General features: G+C 36.7%; 1 protein-coding gene across 1 annotated transcript in view; it reads right to left on the bottom strand.

Moving 5' to 3' along the window:
- Positions 1-12,246, bottom strand: part of Cfap206 (cilia and flagella associated protein 206) — a 38,896-nt gene extending 26,650 nt beyond the window's left edge. The window contains exons 1-5 of the mRNA XM_048797885.1: positions 12,160-12,246; positions 10,209-10,321; positions 9,205-9,288; positions 2,401-2,491; positions 145-333 (exon numbers count right to left, since the gene is read on the bottom strand). Of these exons, the coding sequence (XP_048653842.1) occupies positions 145-333; positions 2,401-2,491; positions 9,205-9,288; positions 10,209-10,316 (472 nt within the window). The 5' untranslated portion in view covers positions 10,317-10,321; positions 12,160-12,246. The remainder of the gene's footprint in view (positions 1-144; positions 334-2,400; positions 2,492-9,204; positions 9,289-10,208; positions 10,322-12,159) is intronic.
- Positions 12,247-21,018: the final 8,772 nt, after the last annotated feature.

Genomic DNA, 21,018 nt, shown 5'->3' with positions numbered 1-21,018 from the left:
TGGGTAAGTTTTAACTTCTTATTTGTCTTTATTTTTTTTCCAGATAAAAAGGGAACTTCAATCTTTTAACACTTAAACACATTTTATAAAATATAATGATCATGTATGCTCACGTATACAATGGAAATCATTTATATTTTTTACCTGTTGCCTCTCTGACAATCTTGATGTCTGTAGGGGATCCAAGCCCAGAGCGTAGCAACACATAGCTGACAATCTTCCTATAAAGGCTTTCCAATTCTTCTCTAGCACATGCTCTATTATCTGTAATTTCTCTGCTAACAGAGCCTAATCTAGACTCCAGGACCCGGTGATGTTCTTCAAGAAATTCCTCTAAAATTGGCAAATGATAACATTGCATACATTTGATATTTAGGATTCTCATTTGAGGATGAGAGAAAAACTGCTTAAGTATGGCAACTGTACTGTATAAAAATAAATACTTTCTTAAGATGTAAAAATGAAATTAAAAACAGTGAATAAGTAACCTCAAGACAAAAATCCAGTGGGAAACGTGCATACAGTGATTTAAATAGAGTACTTTATCAAAAGGGCTGGGGTTGTAGCTCAGTGGTAGAGTGCTCGTCTGGCATGTGTGAGGCAATGGGTTTGATCCACATAAAAATGAACAAATAAAATAAAGGTATTGTGTCCATCTCCAACTAAAAAATTATTTTAAAAAGCCACAAGACCCAAAATAAATAATCAAAACAGTGAACATCAGAGAAGACTAAAGTCTCTCAATTAAGCAGAAAGTAGACACTTTCTTTAATACAAGTGTGCTTATATATATAAAATACTATATGTAAACATTATAAATATATATGTACTGTACATTTATACCATATGTAAACATATGTAGTATGCTACATGTAAGTATATGTAGTACAATCATATATGGGGTGTATATATTCCTTTTCTATTATGTGTATTTCTATTTTAGTTCCAGATAAATTTTTCTCTGAATAATATTACTGATAATATGATATTACATCAAAAACTATGTCTCTCCTCTTTCTTCCTTTGCTGTGCTAAGGTAAAAGCATAATTGTGGCAAAAGACCATCTTTACCAGCAATATAATTCTTGCCACTGACTCAATAAGACATCCTGTATTACTATTACAAGGGCAATGATTCACATTTCAATCATGCACACTTCATACCAAATCTTACCACAAAAGAAACTGAAAGCTTTTTTTTGCAAATAAAAAATACATATATTAAATTTCCTCAATTCCATGACTATTTTATTGCTTTAAATCTCATTATTATTTTTAAATTGTTTTTGTATGTGTAGATGACAGAATGCCTTTATTTATATTTACATGGTGCTAAAGATCAAACCCATTACCTCAGACCTGCTAGGCAAGCGCGCTGCCACTAAGCTACAGCCCCAGCCCAAAATTCATTATTATTAAGCAAAAAAGCAAGATATATAATTAGTTATATAGGATAACTAAAGCACTAATGCCTAGAGACAAAAAAAGATAATCACCAAATAGTTAATAATAAATTCATTACAGCAGCAACAAAAAACAGAGAAATTTATTTTCCTTTTTCTCGTTCCCAACTTGTCTTTGATGCATGCACTTTCATTTATATTATGATAAAATTCTGAATTTAAATTTCCCACAATTTCTTTCATTTTCAGGTAGTTACATAATTTAGGAATTATGAGATGATAAACTAGGAATAAAAAAATATACAAATTTTAAAAACTTAACTTCAATGAGTTGGATGTTTTCACTTCTAATTATAATGTATCAGTGCTATGAAGGTTAAAAATCAATAGACTGAGAAATAATGTTTAGGAGCATAAAAATTTAAATTGACTTTTAACACTTACAAAAGCCACTGATATTTTTTTCATTTAGCATGTTCATCATTATTATCCTTCAAAGATTATAGCTTGTATACAAAAGTCCTTAGTTTTGAAGGCTTTGTCCCTAGACCATGGTATTATTGGAAGGTGGTACAACCTTTAAAAGGACTAGTGAAAGGTCTTTGGGCTCAAAGAAAGCATGCCCTGGAGGGCACTGTGGGACCCCACTCTTTTCCATTCTTTCACTGGCCGACCAATGAGGTGAATGGTTTTGTTCTAGAGTCACATGTTCCCACCATGATAGGCCACCAAAGGCCTAAAGAAACTGAATCAACCAATCATAGACTGAAACTTTAAATCTGTGAGTCAAAGGAAATCTTTTCTTTGTATAAGTTATCTCAGATAATTTTTATAGTGACAGAAAACTTCTTAATACATCAAAGTTGGAAAACATTTCAAAAGACTGACAAGGAAAATAATTTCATGAACAATTAAATTTATTGTCAACCAAATGAAACTTTCTCACCTGAAATACAACATAACTTTTAAAAGCATTTAAGTAGGTAGATAATGTTACCTCGACTTGTGTAATTCATATCAAAGTAGACTTGCATCTTAATGGTGTCCAGAGATAGATTTTTATTATCCAGTAGTCGAGCCACACAAAGCTAGAAAATAATAGCAATGTTTCTATTACATTTTCTAAAACACTAAAGTATCTTCTAAGATAGCTCCAAAATTAAAGGGAAAAGTCAAAGCAGTGTTTCCTGATATTTATCTACCAAGAGCTCCTTTTATTATTTTTTCTCCTTGAGGATTTCAGGCTCTATATTTTATCCAACTAGCAACAATGTATGGCTGGAAATATAGCTCAGTTGGTAGTGTGTATTATGTGATAAGTTATTTCCCTTGAGTTAACTTAAATCACCTCAGGTGGCTAATAGTCTAGTTGAAGGCAAGAAGCTTGACTTTGGTGGTTAGCCCAAGCAGTTAAAACATGGATAAATGGTCCATGAAGCTTATACTCCAGTCTAGAACTCTCCTGGAGTTCCTCATTACTATTTATTTTATTAATATTCCTTTGGCAATGCTGGAGGTCACATGCATTTTACTAAAAAGAAAAAACTGTTGCAACTACCTTCTTCTCTTCACCCAATTTTAATGGCTCTACTTTCCTGTTTCAAAATTTTTTCTTCTGATTTGTGTTCTCCCATCCCCTGATCCCAAATAGATGGCTTATTCCCCCTTCTGTCGCACTTCTTTAGACTGGATGATCAAATTAAATTTTCTTTCCTTCTCTCCACTACTAACCTCCCTCCCCCACTCTCTTCCCTTCTCACCTCTTAGGAGCAGGGAGAATGCAAGACTGAGGATCTGATACTGTCTTTATGGAAACCCGTGCACCTGGATTCCTCCAAGAAAGAGAAGTAGTGTTCTAAAATTAGCTTTATTTTTAAAAAATTAGCTCATCCATGTGACTTTGGGAAAAAGGGAAACAATTTCCATCATTTGAATTTTTTATTTTTGTTCTAATTAGTTATATATGACAATAGAATGCATTTTGACACATCATACATAAATATATAACTTTTCATTCTTCTGGTTGTACATGATGTAGAGTTACACAGGTCATGTAATTATATATGCACATAGGGTAATAATGTCCAATTCATTCTACTATCATTCCTACCTCCATACCCCCCCCCTTCCTTCATTTCCCTCTGTCTAATCCAAAGTACCTCTATTCTTCCTGAGCCACCCCACACACACACACACACATACTTATTGTGAATTAGCATCTGCGTATCAGAGAAAACATTTGGCCTTTCATTGGGATTGGCTTATTTCACTTAGCATGATAGCCTCCAGTTCCATCCATTTACTGGCTAATGCCATAATTCCATTCTTCTTTAAGATTGAGTAGTATTCTATTATGTATATATACCACATTTTCTTTATCCATTCATCTGTTGCCCTTCAACAGATGAATGGAACTAGCACCTAGGCTGATTCTAGTTAAGCTATTGTGGATTGAGCTACTATAAACATTGATATGGCTGTGTCACTACAGTACACTGATTTTAAGTCCTTTGAGTATAAACCGAGGAGTGGGATAACTGGTCAAATGGTGGTTCCACTCTAAGTTTTCTGAGGAATCTCCATATTGTTTTCCATAGTGGTTGCAACAATTTGCAATTTTACCAGCAATGTATGAATGTATCTTTTACCCCACATCCTCACCAACATTTATTGTTGCCTGTATTCTTGATGATTGCCATTCTGACTGGAATGAGATGGAATCTCAGTGTAGTTTTGATTTGTATTTCTCTAATTGCTAGAGATGTTGAACATTTTTTCATATATTTGTTGATCAATTGTATTTCTTCTTCTGTGAAGTGTCTGTTCAGTTCCTTAGCCCATTTATTGATTGGGTTATTTGTTTTTTGGGGTGTTAAGTTTTTTGAGTTCTTTATATATCCTGGGAGATTAATACTCTATCTGAGGTGCAGGTGGAAAAGATTTTCTCCCATTCTGTAGGCTCTCTCTTCATGTTCTTGAATGTTTCCTTTGCTGTAAAGACGCTTTTTAGTTTGATTCCATCACATTCATTGATTCCTTTTTTCTAATTTGTTCTAATTAGTTATACATGACAGTAGAACGCACCTCAACACATTATACACAAATGGAGTATAACTTCCCCTTCTTCTGGTTGTATATGATGTAGAATCACATCGGCCGTGTAGTCATATATGCACATAGGGTAATAATGTCTGATTCATTTTACTGTGCTTCCTACCCCCATACCAATTCACACCAATTCCTATCTTTACCTCCCTTCACTCCCCTCTGCCTGATCCAAAGTAATTCTATTGTTCAGTAACTCTCCTCACCCCCTTATTGTGAATTAGCATCTGCATATCACAGAAAACATTGGGCTTTTAGTTTGAGGGAACTGCCTTATTTTGCTTAGCATGATAGTCTCCAGTTCCATCCATTCACTGACAAATGCCATGATTTCATTCTTTAAGGTTGAGTTATATTCCATTGTATATATACCACATATTCTTTATCCATTCATCTGGTGAAGGACACCTAGGTTGGTATTTTTTTTAATGTTATGGTATTTATTCTTTATTTTTATTTTTATGTGGTGTTGAGGATGGAACCCAGTGCCTCACACATGTGAGGCAAGCACTCTACCGCTGAGCCACGGCCCCAGCCCGGGTTGATCCATTTATTGATTCTTGATTTTACTTCCTGCACTTTAGTAGTCTTGTTAAGGAAGCCAGTTCCTAAGTGACATGGTGGCGGTTTGGGCCTACTTTTTCTATTACGTGCAGAGTCTCTGTACTAGTGCCTAAGTCCTTGATAATAGACAGGGTTTAATTGCATTTTGCTACATATGAATTTCCAGTTTCATCATTTGAATTTTGATATTCATTGAGTTTTTATGTACCTGACATTAAAGGTACATTGAGCTCAATTCATTCCAACTTAGTTGAGTTGGGGAAAGGAAAAACAATTCTTCTTGAGCCATAAAAAGAAGAAAAACTTATTTTCTGCTCTTTCTTAATTCTCCTCGATGTCTTCCCAATAAAATTTCTGACAAACCATTACAGCCATTTCCCCTATTGCCAAGAACAAGCTTTATATCACATTTTAAATCAGCTGAGAAAAGAGCCAGCTCTACGTAGTTTCGTGAAATCATGGAATCTCTCCTACATAATCATCCTGACAAAATATTCCCCAGCTCCAGGCTTACAAACGTATTCCTGACCCCTACAGTTTCTGCAGATAGACCTGTCCTCCACTAAGTGAATTGCCAGTTGAAATAAAAAATGGGGATGGTGACATTTTCCCCTGCCATTTTCTTTTCTTTTGTTTTTTATTTTTTGTACTTGTAGCAACTGTTCACTTTTTTCTTTTTTTAATTAATTTTTTTATTTATATGTGACAGTGGAATGCATTACAATTCTTATTACACATATAGAGTTCAATGTTTCATATCTCTGGTTGTATATAAAGTGTATTCACACCAATTCCTGTCTTCATACACGTACTTTCAATAATAATGTCCATCACATTCCACTATCATTTCTAACCCCATGCCCCCTCCCTTCCCCTCCAACCCCTCTGCCCTATCTAGAGTTCATCTATTCCTCCCATGCTCCCTCTCCCTACCCCACTATGAATCACACTCCTTGTATCAGAGGAGGCATTTGGTTTTTTGGGATTGGCTAACTTCACTTAGCATTATCTTCTCTAACTCCATCCATTTACCTGCAAATGCCATGATTTTATTCTCTTTTATTATTGAGTAATATTCCATTGCCACATTTTTTTAATCCATTCATCTATTGAAGGGCATCTAGGTTGGTTCCACAGTTTAGCTATTGTGAATTGTGCTGCTATAAACACTGATGTGTCTATGTCCCTGTAATATGCTGTTTTTAAGTCCTTTGGGTATAGACAGGTATCTGGGTCAAATAGCGGTTCCATTCCCAGTTTTCCAAGGAATTGCCATACTGCTTTCCATATTGGCTGCACCAATTTGCAGTCCTACCAGCAATGTATGAGATAACTGTATTTGTGTAGATTTGTCTCTGTGCCCTCTATTCTGTATCTTTGGGTCTACCATTCTATTTTGGTGTCAACACCATGCTGTTTTTATTACTACTGCTCTATAGTATAGTGTAAGTTCTGGTTTAGTGATGCCTCCTGCTTCACTCTTCCTGCTAAGGATTGTTTTAGCTATTCTGGGTCTCTTCTTTTTCCAGATGAATTTCTTGACTGCTTTTTCTATTTCTATGAGGAATATCATTGGGATTTGGATTGCAATTGCATTAAATCTGTATAGTGCTTTTGGTAGTATGATCATTTTGATAATATTAATTCTGCCTATCCAAGAGAAAGGTAGATCTTTCCATCCTCTAAGGTCTTCTTTGATTTCTTTCTTTAGGGTTCTATAATTGTCATTATATAGATCTTTCACCTCTTTCATTAAGTGGTTTCCCAAGTATTTAAAAAGCATTTGACAAAATGCAGCACCCCTTCATGTTCAAAACACTAGAAAAATTAGGGATATCAGCAACATATCTCAACATCAAAAAGGCTATCTATGCCAAACCCCAGGTCAACATCATTCTAATGGAGAAAAATTGAAGACATTCCCTCTAAAAACTGGAACAAGACAGGAATGCCCTCTTTCTTTCTTTCTTTTTTTTCTGCTTTAGTATATTGAACATCTTTCTAAAATAAACTATGAGAAAACCATTCTAATTCAATGGAAGAGATGCTGAAGGATTCAAGATTAACATCCATTATTAGCAATGTAAAACGGAGGGAAAGATCCGTGAATTGTGCTCCTAGAATTCTGCCCCCATGGGAGACAGAAGGGTCAAACCGAAAGCCATCAATGGGAAAGATGAAGAAGGATGGGCTCTCAGAGCAGGGGTTTCTGGCTAGAAGCTGTTCCTTGCTCACTGGGTCAATTTTTTCACCCAGCCCCCTCAGGCTGATTCTCTAGGCTAAGATGGTTGAGATGGTGTTTGCTGTAGTCGAGAAAGAAAGTGGCGGGCTGAACCCAGGGATAGTGCTGAAAAGCTTCCCGAGTCACGCTTGGCTCAGGCTTCTCCAGGGAAGATGGACAGAGGGAAGGAAGGTGCTGGCACCAAGCGAGGGCTTGGCACAGGAGGAATGCCCTCTTTTACCACTTCTATTTAACATAGTTCTTGAAACACTGGCCAGAGAAATTAGATAGACAAAAGAAATTAAAGGGATACACATAGGAAAAGAAGAACTCTGGGGCTGGGAATGTGGCTCAAGCGGTAGCGCGCTCGCCTGGCATGCGTGCGGCCCAGGTTCGATCCTCAGCACCACATACAAAACAAAGATAAAAATAAATATTAAAATTCTCTCTCTCTCTCTCTCTCTCTCTCTCTTAAAAAAAAAAAAGGAAAAGAAGAACTCAAATTGGCACTATTTACTGATGATGATTCTATACCTAAAAGACCCTAAAAGCTCCACCAGAAAATTTCTAGAACTAGTAAATGAATTCAGCAAAGTAGCAGGATATAAAATCAACACCCATAAATCAAAGGCATTTCTGTGTATCGGTGACAAATCCTCAGAAATGGAAACAAGGAAAACCTACCCTATTTATAATAGCCTCGAAAAAATAAAATATAATACTTGGGAATCAACTTAATGAAAGAGGTTAAGGATCTATATATTGAAAAGTATAGAACCCTAAAGAAAGAAGTCAAAGAAGACCTTAGAAGATGGAAAGATCTACCTTGCTCTTGCATAGGCAGAATTAATATTATCAAAATGACCATACTACCAAAAGCCCTATAAAGATTTAATGCAATTCCAATCCAAATCCCAATGACATTCCTCATAGAAATAGAAAAAGCAATCATGAAATTTATCCCATGTCATTTTCAAGAGCCCAGGAAAACATCCATATACAAGTCTGGGAACATTTGTTTCAAGTCAACTGCATGAAGGAATTAAGTTCATTAAGCCCAGGAGAAAAATAAAAAAGTTGAATTTTTAGGAAATTCAGATTAAGGAATTCAATTCAGTGAGTCAAATGTAAAATATATGAACAATTATTAAACGTCTAAAGTTCTTGCCTTTTAAAAACTGGTTTTCAGACACATCTATTTGATTTATAACTATGGATTATTTTGCTTTGGCTTTAATTTATTCTTTAGGATTGAAAAACATAAGTTACACTGAATCATTATGAATCTTAATTTATTGCTATTTAACTCTACCAGTATAGGTAGAAGACAAACCAGTTAATAATGCTCTCAATGTAACTAATTAGTAAGGTAACACTCAGATATTGTGGCAGACACTATTACCTGCTCAGTGATCATGCCCCTCCTTCCTAATAGAGTCCCAATTTGGGTTGAGGCAAAGATTTCTTTATTTGAGAATGAAAAAAGAAAATCAGTGTCCCAGGGTCATATAAAGTATCTTTTTGGCCAATAAATGTAAGCATATGGAAGGGATTCTGAGAAAACTATTATTCTCTGGAAAGAAAGTAACAGATCCAATTGGCACACATATTGTATTTGCCCTTTTCTTTTTCCTCTTCTTTCTCCCCACAAGTAGAATAGCTATCTTGTGACCAAAAAATGGGAAGAAAAATTGGATGAAAAGCATCTGTCAAGGGGATGGGTGGACCAGGAAGCCAGAAAGAATAGCCTATGCATCTCGAGACATTATTTTATGAGAAAAATAAATCCTTCATTTGTACCTCTATTGTGTGAAGTTTTTTCTTTTTCATGCAGCTAAAGGCAATAATGGTAACACAAATATTATATTTAAAATTGAAAATAACTCCAGTTTTGAGGAGTATGATAATTACCTTAACAAGTTTCTGCACATCACTTTTCATGAGGGTTCTATCCATGTTAAAGCCATTACTTGGATCCAGGACAACAGCTTTCACCTTAGAGTAGGAAGAGTTCATCAAGCAATTTTATTTCATATTATCATGAAATTAATTTACTGTGCTTCCTTCTTTTAAACAACTACCTCTTGATTACTCAAAAATGATTTTTTAGGTATTTTTCCTATGATCCAACTCATCAACCCCTTCAATACAGGGTGAAGAAAGGGAGTAGTAAACATCAAATCTGAAAATGGTGCTAGAAAAATTAGATGGGGAGGGGTTGGGGTTGTAGCTCAGTGGCAGAGCGCTTGCCTAGCATGTGTGAGGCACTAGGTTCGATTCTCAGCACTGTATGCAAATAAATAAAATAAGGGTCCATTAACACTTAAAAATATATTTTTAAAAAGGGTATATGGGGAAATAAGTTAAAAGCAATGGTAAGATTTTAGATTGGAAAACTATAGTATATTTAATCATATTTTCATTGTGTATTATTAGTTAACCAAACAATAACAGATATACCCAGAAACTCAAGTTGAGGCAGTAGGATCACAAGTTCCAGGCCAGTCTGGGTGACTTAATAAGGCCATGTCCAGAAAAGAAGGAAGGAAGGAAGGAAAGAAAGGGAAAAAAAGATAAGTATGTAGGTATGGAAGGAAGAGAATGGCAGCAGGGAGGCTGGGGATGTAGCTTAGCGGTAAAGCACTTGGCAAGCAACAGGCCCTGGGTTCCATTCCCAGCACCAGAGAGAGAGAAAGGAAAAACTAAAAATTTTTAAAAATCTTTCAAATTAAAAAAAAAAAATTGACATGCTTTCCAGACATTTAAAAGTTATTTTTCACTAACTTGTCTGAAGAGGTCAGTATGTTTTCAACCAAAAAACATCTAGGAAAGCGTCACAGAATTTTAAGGGAAAAATGGACACCACACTAAAAAATGTTAATAAAGAAATAATTTGCATCAACAGTCATTCTTACCATAAAAGCAACCAGAGTTTCAGAAACAATCTCTCCATGAGCTGCACATTCTTGTCCTATTTCTCGTATGATATTCTTTATAACACTTTCTGCTTGAGTGAGAGGCATTCTGGCTAAATAAAACAATGATTTGTTTTTTTAATAATTGCATTTATATATTAATTTTTCTCTTCAGGTTTCTCCACTATTTATAAGGAGACATAATACTATTTGTTAACTTGTTGCTATTTAATTATTAGCATCTAGGCCCCTCCTGTTTCTTTTTAAATGAAGGGCTTTAGAGGTTTAGCACTATTTGAAGGAAAAAATGAAGAAACTTAACCCCCTGATCCCCTATGAAGGCAGCAGAGTACAGCCTAAAAAAGGAAATGCTTATAAATGCTATTCCAGCACATCCAGTAAATGACCTTTCAAATCTAAGGGAATTTGGGGAAAAACAATTTGTTCAGGTCATTGAAATTCTCTTTTCTGCACATCCAAGTTGTAATATTAACTCTATTTAAGAAAAAACATTAAAGGAAAAAAATTCAGTTAAGTATCATAGAAAAAATGAATTCCTGGTTATTAATTTCACTTATTGGAACAGTGGTCCACTTTACCATTTGAATATAGCCTTTGCTGCTCTGCCACTGCAAATTATTTTTAAAATGGACATGTTTCTTTCTCTTCCTCTCTCCCAGCTCTCCTCTAATCTCACCCTGTCCCTAATCTCAGGGGAAACAGGATTACCTTTCTTGCCCATTTTAGGCAGATTTATTTGTCCTTGAGTACACATCCATCATAGGAAAGAAGTAACCCAGACTTGGGAGACGGTAGGAGAAGATTTCTGAAATGACTATCTCCCAAATTAACAAGTGAATTAAACTCCAACAGAGTGGAATGTAGTCTTTGAATCACCTCTTTAAAAGCCCAGCATTCTGGCTGATGGGCAGAATCACTGCCTCTGGGACCCGAGTCCCGTGTTTCTCATTTGCTAACAAAGCAATAAAACTTCTTTTTCCTTTTACTCAAAACTGTGTCCTTGGGCTGGGGTTGTAGCTCAGTGGTGAAGCGCTTACCTCGCGTGAGGCACAGGATTTGATCCTCAGCACCACATAAAAACAAAACAAAGGTATTGTGTCTATCTACAACTAAAAATAAACAAATATATATATGTGTGTGTGTGTGTGTGTGTGTGTGTGTGTGTGTATAAAATCAACAACAACCCAACCGCGTCCTCATTATTGTATTGGCATCAGGGACAAGGACCAAGCTTTCGATGACATTATAAACCAGGAAAGAGTGGTAGGTTTTAATCAAGCTTCCTCATTTTCCTGATTATCAGTTAGAGGAACTTAGCATATAGTGAATAACAAAAGCTACTCTAGGTAAAATTGACGCTCAGCATCTGCATGGGGAGGATAGGTGAGTGACATTTGGCGTTTTGTCTAGGAACACAAGCTGGCTTGGCTTTCAACGTGACCTGGCCATAACTAAGATCTGGGCATTCACCCTTTGGGAGGCAGTTCCCTCACCTGGGGGAAAAAAAAAGGAAACTCCCTCTAACGGAGTTATTGAGTACTAAGTGAATTCATATATTTAATAGCTAAAAATGTGCATAGCATAAGGTAAGCGGTTAAAACAGTCGTTTTGAAATAAGAAGCCAAAGAACGTGGCCGCGCAAATTTGGCAAGGGTGTGAGACTGTGAAGGACACCCCTCACAGGGTGGGTGTGAGACCTGCGCCTGGAAGGCTCAGGCGCCCCTGCAGAGCGGCTGAGAGGTCTGACCTGGGCGCCTCCGGCCGCAAGCGGCCCCCGTTCCCTCTCAGCGGCGGCGGGGTCCTCCAGCAGCCCCGGCTCTGCCCGCAGCACCACGCTCGCTCCTCACACCGGAAGTTCAGGGCGCGGAGCCCCGAGTGGCCTGACCTTGGCTGGAGCCGAAAGCAGAAGCCGTGGCTGCGCCGATCCTACCTCCAAGCTTTCGCTGAGGCCTTCGCGGCTGCAGAGCGATCTTCGCTACCGCCGCGTAACCATGGAGACCTAACGCTGTGGGCGGGCCCCGAGTGTGGGCGGGGCCTGTGGGCGAGGCGCGCTCCTCTGGGAGGACCTTTCCCCAGAGAGGGCGGGAGAGTTAAAACCAAAGAAACTGGAGGACTGAAATCTCCGACGGAGAAAGGCACGTTCGCTCGTGCCACACCTCAAAGGTTAAGATGTGGACACGAAGGTTTTAAACCAGAATATGAACTTGCTAGCGCGGGAACACAGAGGGTGACTTAAAAGCGGAGGGATGTGGAGGGGTAAGGGAAGAGGTTGGGATCCTTAATAGACTTCTTATAAAAGTATCTAGTTTTAAAAAATAATGCAGTTTTATTTAATGCACTGTTACTGAAAGGGGGGTCTGTAACAGGGTGCTCCAAAATTCCCAAGGTTTACAAATGAAACTGCATATTTAAACAAATTAAATTGCACATTTTAGAAGTACAAGATAAGGACCCTCTATGTTGGAGTAGGGATAATGTCGTTTTCTCACTTAAAAATAATGTTCGTTATGCTCTCCTTCAAATATGAAGGTGTGGAACAAGGTTGAACAGACATTAACAACAGAGTCTCAAATAACAAAGGCTTATTTTTAAACAGTAATTTTCTCAAATTGTGAACGCAATTCGCGTAGTATACTTAAGGGTGTTCGGAGATTACTAGGAAATAACAAAACTCAAGAATACACAGGTCAATGTGCAGTAAATTTTATTTATTTCTTCCTAGAAAACTTCCTGAAACGTAGATGAAGCCTATGTTAAAATAGTGTTCAAGGTAGCAATTTTTATAATAGCACAACACTGGAAATCCAAACATCTGATATTTAAGGAATATTGATAAAATGAAATGTTAATCATTAAAAATAATAAGAACAATAACTTTGTGTTTTGTATTTTTAAAATTCAAATGCAAAAATTATACATAATATAACCTCAACTATAGTCACATGCACATCATATATATAAAGTTCAGAACTGGGGTTGTAGCTCAGTGGTGAGCATTTGCCTCACAAGCAATGGGTTCAAACCTCAGCACCACATTAAAAATAAATAAGTAAAACAAAGATATTGTGTCCATAAAAAAAGTTTATAAGTCAATTTATCCATATCACAGAAGTATTTGTATCTGAGGATGGAATTATGGGTAAATAAATTTTTATTTATTTTATGTATTTCTATATTTTCTATGAAGAGTATATACTTTCTTGTGATCTGTAAAATAAAATTTTAAAAATTAATGAGGAAAAATTCTGGCTAAGGGTTGGGGTTGTGGTTCAGTGGTTGAGCACCTGTCTAGCACGTGCGAGGCCCTGGGTTTAATCCTCAGCACCACATAAAAATAAATAAAATACAGGTATTGTGTTCAACTACTTATAAAAAATAAATTAAAAAAAACTCTGGCTATTTATAGAGACGGAATTCAATTAAGTATACAAATATACTTAATATGTAAAGTATATATTATTTATAAGTTAAAACATTAAATATTTTAAGATGGTAAGAATAATTTCATCATGTTAAGTATAATTTTAAAATAGTACAAACCCTGGCATAAATACTTCCTTATGTGTCTGATACTACTAATTCCCTATTCAATATTATTTTCTCCCTGCTTACTAACTCTGTACTGAGAATGATAGTATATTCTCTCTCTCTCTCTCTCTCTCTCTCTCTCTCTCTCATCCCCCCCTCCTTGGTTGTAGATAGATACAATATCTTTATTTTTATGTGGTGCTAAGGATTAAACCCAGTGACTCACGCTTGTGAGGCAAACGCTCTACCTTTGAGCTACAACCCCAGCCCAATAGTACTCTCTTGAGAACAAAAAAGATCTCTCAACCCCCTTTTCAGCAAGGTGTGGCCTGTAACTTGGTCCTGGCCAATGGAATGTGAATGTAATCACTGAATGAGGAATCTGGGGAAAGCCTTGTCATTTTATGTCTATATCCTTCCCTTTTCCTTCTGAAATGAGAATAATATTTTGACTAAAACTCCAGTATTCTTATTATGAATGTGAAGATGAGGATCACACCCTAAGGATAGTAGAACAAAAATTAAAAAGGAGTCTGAATTCTGGTGAAATCACAAGGAGTCCATTTCAGCTTCATGTTTAGCTACTCCAGATTTCCTGTAACATCAGAGAAAGTAAACCTAATCTCATTAAGACTTAAGACAAACTCTATATGCAGCCAAACTGAATCTCTGCTATAACAGTTATGACTTTAGAAATATTGTTTAGTTTTTATATTCTCCCTAATTCTTTATTTCTCCCTGCAGCCACACCCTTGCCCCGGACTTAGGTGGACTTGTCCCTGCACCTTGACCTTTAGTTTAGCCACAGGACTTGCTTTGGCCAGTGAGATCTGATGGAGGTGATGATGTGCCAAATTCAGAGTCAATGCATTAGGACCACATAAGTCTAATACTAATAATTTCTCTCTTGAGCTTGTGTAATTGCCATGAGAACATACACTGACCAGCTCTTTGGTCCCAGGAGAAGAATGAGATGCATATGCACAGAATTGCCTGAACTAATTTGTTTGTTTGTCTTGGAGATTAAACCCAAAATCTCATGCATGCTAAGCAAGCTCATATATATACATTTTTTTAGAACTTTATGGTTATATATATGGTTTGTCAGGATTCACCCAACTGGAAATTGATTTCAGTTCATGATCCCTCCTTTTCCCTCACCATTTTCCCTCTTGTTCTCCCATTTCTCCTTCCTCTACTCCACTAAACTTCCTTTTGCTCATCTACTAATTTTTATTTGATTGGTTCTTTATGTTATTCTATTCTTCCATCATCCTTTTCTTTATTTTACTCTAGCTTCTGCATATGAGAAAAAACATTCAACCTTTGAGTTTCTGAGTTTGGCTAATTTCACTTGGCATGATATTCTCCATTTCCATCCATTTATAGGCAAATGCCATAATCTCATTCTTTTTAATGGCTGATTAGAACTCCATTATATACATATATCATGATTTCTCAATCCATTCATCTATTGACAGGCATCTGCATTGATTCCATAATTTAGCTATTGTGAATTGTGCTGCTATAAACATTGATTGTGTTTATACAGCTGTGTTGCTGTAGTTTGCCACTTTTAGATCTTTTGGGAGAATTCCCAGGATTAGGATAGCTGGGTCATATGGACCCATATATTTATATCCCTAGTTTTTGGGGGAATCTCCAAACTGGCTAAGCAAGTATTCTACCACTGAGCTACATCCTCAGCCCTGGATTGACCTTTCAGTGAAATAAAGAGATGCCTAACTGTGCCCAGTCCAGAACAGCCAAACTATAAATGTGTGAAAATAAATAAGTACGTTTTAAACCACTGAGGTTTTGAGTGGCTTAGTATACCATATTATTGTGGTAATAGTTCATTTGCAAACTTGTTAATGATCCAAATTTCTCGTTTATAAAATATTTAATAGTATATATCTCAGAATTGTTGTGAGAATAAAAAAGTAATCCTCATAAAGCATTAGTAGTTCAGGTGTAGACAAACAGATCAGGTACTCCAGGGATAATTTTGCCCTACCACTATGTAATGACTACCCAGCAGTCTTCATTGAATTCTTTAGTTTTCACAAAGGACTGTCCACTGTTGCTGGTCAGAGTTTGCAAGTCTCCCTGCCAGCTCTGGGAATTATCTAGCTTAAAATTCCCTGGTCATTCTATAATTGGCTCTGTGACTTTTCAATGTAAGCATGCACAGCCAAGTATTTAGGAAACACTCAGATTTATGAAGTCCCTTCAGTTTTTTGGTTTTGGGGGTTTTGTTTTGTTTTGTTTTGTTTTTGCATACACTCAGATTTATGAAGTTCCTTCAGTTTTTTGGCTTTGGGGGTTTTGTTTTGTTTTGTTTTTGCATAGCTTCACCAATGAGACCAGGGCAAAGAACAGGTATTGATTATCAAAGAAAAAGAAACAGGTAAATATCACTTCCCCATTAACTAGTTGCTAACAGCCTCTGGGGAGCAGAAGGATCACACTTTCCAACACAAGCAATCACACCCTGGATGGCTCTCTTCCTGCCTTTTGGTCACTTTTGGTCAGTTAGGCATGAGAAGAAAGGAAACCTAAAATCTATAAAGGGGCAAGATACCCCCTCTCCCTCCAGCACCAGCTCTGCTGGGTCCCATCCTCTCTGGAGGAGTCTGCCTTCTTTCCTGTGTCTCTGTCTCTCCCTCTTCCTGTCCCTCTCCTGTTTCTTAAAATTTACTTTGCTCTTGCCTTGGCATTTCTTGGTATGTACTCTTCAATGCTGGGGGAATGAGGACCTGACCTGATTTTCAAGACCTGTACCAGCTTCACCCCCTCGAAACTGCCTGAAAACTCCAGCTTCCTCTGCATCTGTGAATTCTCACCTATGTTCCCTCAATTCATCCAGATCCCCAGATACTGGGTTTATCTTCCAGTGTCTGGGATCTGGAAACTGCCTCTTTACAGATAGTTGAGAAAATCATGGTGTTTAACTCATTTGTTTCCTCTTGATCAGGTGTCATATCACTGTGCTGTCTGTTTTCCAGTGTCTGAAAACATTTGTTTTATATATTCTGGTTCAGTTTCTAGTTGTTCGTGGCAGGAATTTAAATCCAGTTCTTGTGTTCATCATGGCCAGAAGTAGAATCTGTTGTTGTTGTTGTTTTGTAGATTCATATATTTCTATTTTGTCAAAATGTAACAATTTAAATTAGTTGGGAAACTTGCTAACAGTCCTGACATTCACACATGTCAGATCAAAATGACACATGACCATTGGATTGTCGGTCACTTCTGTCAACATAGACCATCACTATCTTTCTCAAAGAAGAGTCTGAGCCTATTACTGCCAGACATTCAATAACATGTAGCAAATGCATAAACTGAGGTCCTGATCACTGATGTAATGCCATTCAGAAGTCATGTTTTCATTTATTCCATCAATAACGAAGGATCTGATAGTTCTGAACTGTGACAAATAATATTTCCATTTTCTTCACATTCCTATACCTAAACTTTTCTTTTTTTATTTTAGGTATACATGACAGTACAATGTATTTGGACATATTATACATACATGAGGTATAACCCATTATAATTTTGGTCCCTTTCTTGCAGTTGAACATGATGTGAAGTTACACTGATCGTGTACTCACATATGAAAATAGGAAAGTATGTCCAATTCATTGTACTGTCTTTCCTATTCCTATCCCCCCTCTTCCCTTCATTTCCCTTTGTCTAGTCCAATAAACTTCTATACTTCTCCTCCCTACCTTCCCTTGTTATGGATTAGCATCCACATATCAAAGAGAACATTCAGCCTTTGTTTTGCAGGGACTGGATTATTTTGCTTAGCATGATAGTCTCCAGTTCCATCCATTTACTGGCAAATGCCATAAATTCATTCCTCTTTATGGCTGAGTAATATTCCATTGTGTATATATACCACATTTTCTTTATCCATTCATCTGTTGAAGGGCCTCTAGGTTGGCTCCAAAGCTTAGCTATTGTGAATTGAGCTGCTATAAATACTGACATGGCTGTGTCACTATAGTATGCTGATTTTAAGTTCTTTGAGTATATGCAGAGAGATGGGATAACTGTGTCAAAGCGTGGTTCCATTCCAAGTTTTCGAAGGAATCTCCATACTGCTTTCCAGTGTGGTTGTAACAGTTTGCAGTCCCACTAGCAATGAATAAACCTTTTTCCCCACATCCCTACCGATTATTTGTATTCTTGAAAATTGCCATTCTGACTGGAGTGAAATGGAATCTCAGTGAAGTTTTAATGTGCATTTCTCTAATTGCTAGAGATATTGAACATTTTTTTTCATATATTTTTAACCATTCATATTTCTTCCAGAAATAGAGTCTTGAATAACCTCAAAGAGAAAATGATGGGAGATAGTCATGTAGGAGGATAGAAGAATGGGCTTATTCGAAAACTTCAGTAATTTTCAGTAGCTACAGGGAAGCAATGAATGCTCATCTGTGGATTAGAATCATGAAGTTAAAAGCAATCTGCCCACTTAAGTGATTTTCTTCAGAAACTGTTCAGCAGTTCAGGAACAGCATGGGAAGAATAGTCTGCAACTGGGGTGTAGCCAGAGGTGCTATGAGTGCATTTGACTCTGCATGGGTCAACATCAGCAATTTTGTAGTTCTTTAGAAATTGTAAAACCTAAGCTAAGGTGCCTGTCTACTAACATATATAAATAACATTAGGAAGAATACTTTAGAGTTTACAAAACTATTTCACAGATAGATAATAACTCATCTGTTCCTTAAAATGTCCTACAAAGGAAATGAGCTGTGTTTTCATTTTATAGATACAGAAATCAAGATTCAGAGGCTATGAGAGACTAGCCTAAGATGACAAAACTGCCAAGTCACAGAGCTCTCTTGCTCTTATTGCTCTAATAGGAGTTAAAATTTGAGAAGAACTCTTCTAGGCTTGTGAGAAAAGTTTTAGACTTTTTCCCTAGGGGAAAAAAATGCACAAACCTCCTGATTTTGCATATAATTGCAGAGAATTCAGATTTCATGAAGCTCACACATCAGTAGAATTCTTGGCTTAAAAAATCTTCATCTTTGGCCTGGGGTAGAGTGTTTGCACAGCATGTGCAGAGCCCTGGGTTTGATCCTCAGCATGGAAGAAGAAAAAAAAAACCTAAAGTCTAATCTTTAAACTGTCCTTGTACAGGTTAAAATATATATAAACAATTGTTATTGTTTATATGTAAGTATATAATTTATATGTAACTATATGAACAATTATATAATTGTTCACTTTATAATTATTTATTCCACAAATGCATATGTTACACCGACTTTTAAAAATGTATGTTATATTTCATAATTAAAAATTAAAGTCACAATTAAGCAGAACTTCTCTACTTTTAATTATGCTTTTTGGCTATCAACCATTGAAACAGAGCTATATTTTAAACAAAAATCCTCCAAAGTTAAAAAATACAGATATTGTGCTTTTTACTCTGCTGTGCTATTGTTGTTCATTATTATCAATTTAGCTCTACTTCTTCTTTTCTTCTTCTTCTTCTTTTTTTTTTTAACATAGCCACTGTTAACCTATGTAAAATACATGGCGTTTCAATTTTGAAACTGTGAAAATCACAGAGTACTGTAATTAGCTGGGTTTTTTTCTCCTTTTCCAGTTTAACCTTTCTTTTCCATAAAGAGGCTGAATAATGGCGAGGGAAGCTGAGTTTTCAGGGCAATGATGAGAAAGAAATTGTGGAACAAGCAAGACAGTGCAAGTCACCCTTATTCTAGGTTCTCCTGGGATAAGCAGGAGCTATTTTTGTCTGCTTTTCCACATCCTTTCAGGAAAGAGGCTCACAAGAGCATTTCTTAATCATCTCCCTTACACATATTCCTTTTTAGAAGTTACTTACATGGGCACAAGTATGGAAAAGAAAAATAAAGCACACAGTTGAGTTTTCTGATACTAAAATAGCATAGCCTCTAAGGTCATTTATCAGGCCCTTAGAAATGGACTTTCCTGTGTGAGATTCATCCATCTTTAAGGGTAAGAGGAAGAATGAGTAAGAGCATTAATTTCTTACTTCCCTTGTCTTCCTCCATCACTCCAGTCAGTCAGTGAGGAAACTGAAGAACTTAGCATCAATTTTCATAGCCAAAATCAGGAGAGAAATGGGATTTTACAAGCATGTAAGTTACTACTCTTTCACATATTACAAAAGAAACCAAAATTACAAAGAAATGAATCAATGACTTCTGGCATGTTCATACTCAAGCCTCTTTTTAAAAGGTGGGTATTGAACCCTGCCTGACGCCAAGACCACCAACTCCAATTTTAAATCAAATTAAATCAAGCTTGTATTTGTGTCCACAAAAGCTGGCAAATGACTATCTCACCTGAAATCCCAGCCAGAGAACAGCACCCCAGCTCTCCAGGAACAAGGTTTTATAGTGTCTTGAGAACTTACAGATAATAGGATTTTGACAAGCATAATACAAAGGCAGATAGTAGGTTAATGATCTACATGGCATGATATTTCAAGGTAGGGAGTAAATTCAGATCCCAACATCAGAATTTATGAGGTGCTGCTGAGATTTCAGAGAGGGTTGTTATGTGGTCAGGAGAAGCCAGGCATGGGTGAGTTCAAGGCATGGGCAGGAATCCCAAACAAATTTAGAAATCACAGTAATTTATAGTAAAACAGAAATTAACTTTTCATGACTTTGTGACAAGATGGCTCCCGATCTTAAGATGGAATTAGGCTGGGTTCATCAGTGAGAGCCCTTATTTCTTAGAATTATAAATCAGGCACAGTTTCACACACATGGTCTTAATCAGGAAGACAGGATCTGAAGCATAAAAACCTTTCTATTACAGCATCTGTGGCAGAGATTCTCAACTCTAGAGACCCAAGGGAAAACATTGGCAACACATGGGTGCCTGTGATGAATTCTGATTTGCCTTGTTATTTATTTATACACATGAAAGTATTACTGTGCTGTTATTGTTGAGGTGTCCAGTTGGGGTACAAGTTCTTGGTGTCCCAAAGAATTGAGCAAGACACACAGAAGTACAGATGTATTGAAAGTAGCATTCCATTAGGTAGAATGGAATATTCTAGCAAGAGAGGGAGGCTCAGACCCCAATGTCTGGAAGTTAGTGTCTTATATGCTGAACTGTGAGGTGTTCTCTTTCCTGTATGGACCTGATTGAAGGCCTTACCCCATTTGCTCCCATTGGTTGCTTTATGATTAGAATATGGTCTACTTTCTCCCTATTGGTTAGTTCAGAAAACCTA

Source organism: Marmota marmota, unplaced genomic scaffold (genome assembly GCF_001458135.2).
Source record: "Marmota marmota marmota unplaced genomic scaffold, marMar, whole genome shotgun sequence".
NCBI lineage: Eukaryota > Metazoa > Chordata > Mammalia > Rodentia > Sciuridae > Marmota > Marmota marmota.
Note: the sequence above shows the minus strand (reverse complement) of the source record. Positions and strands in the feature narration are given on the sequence as shown.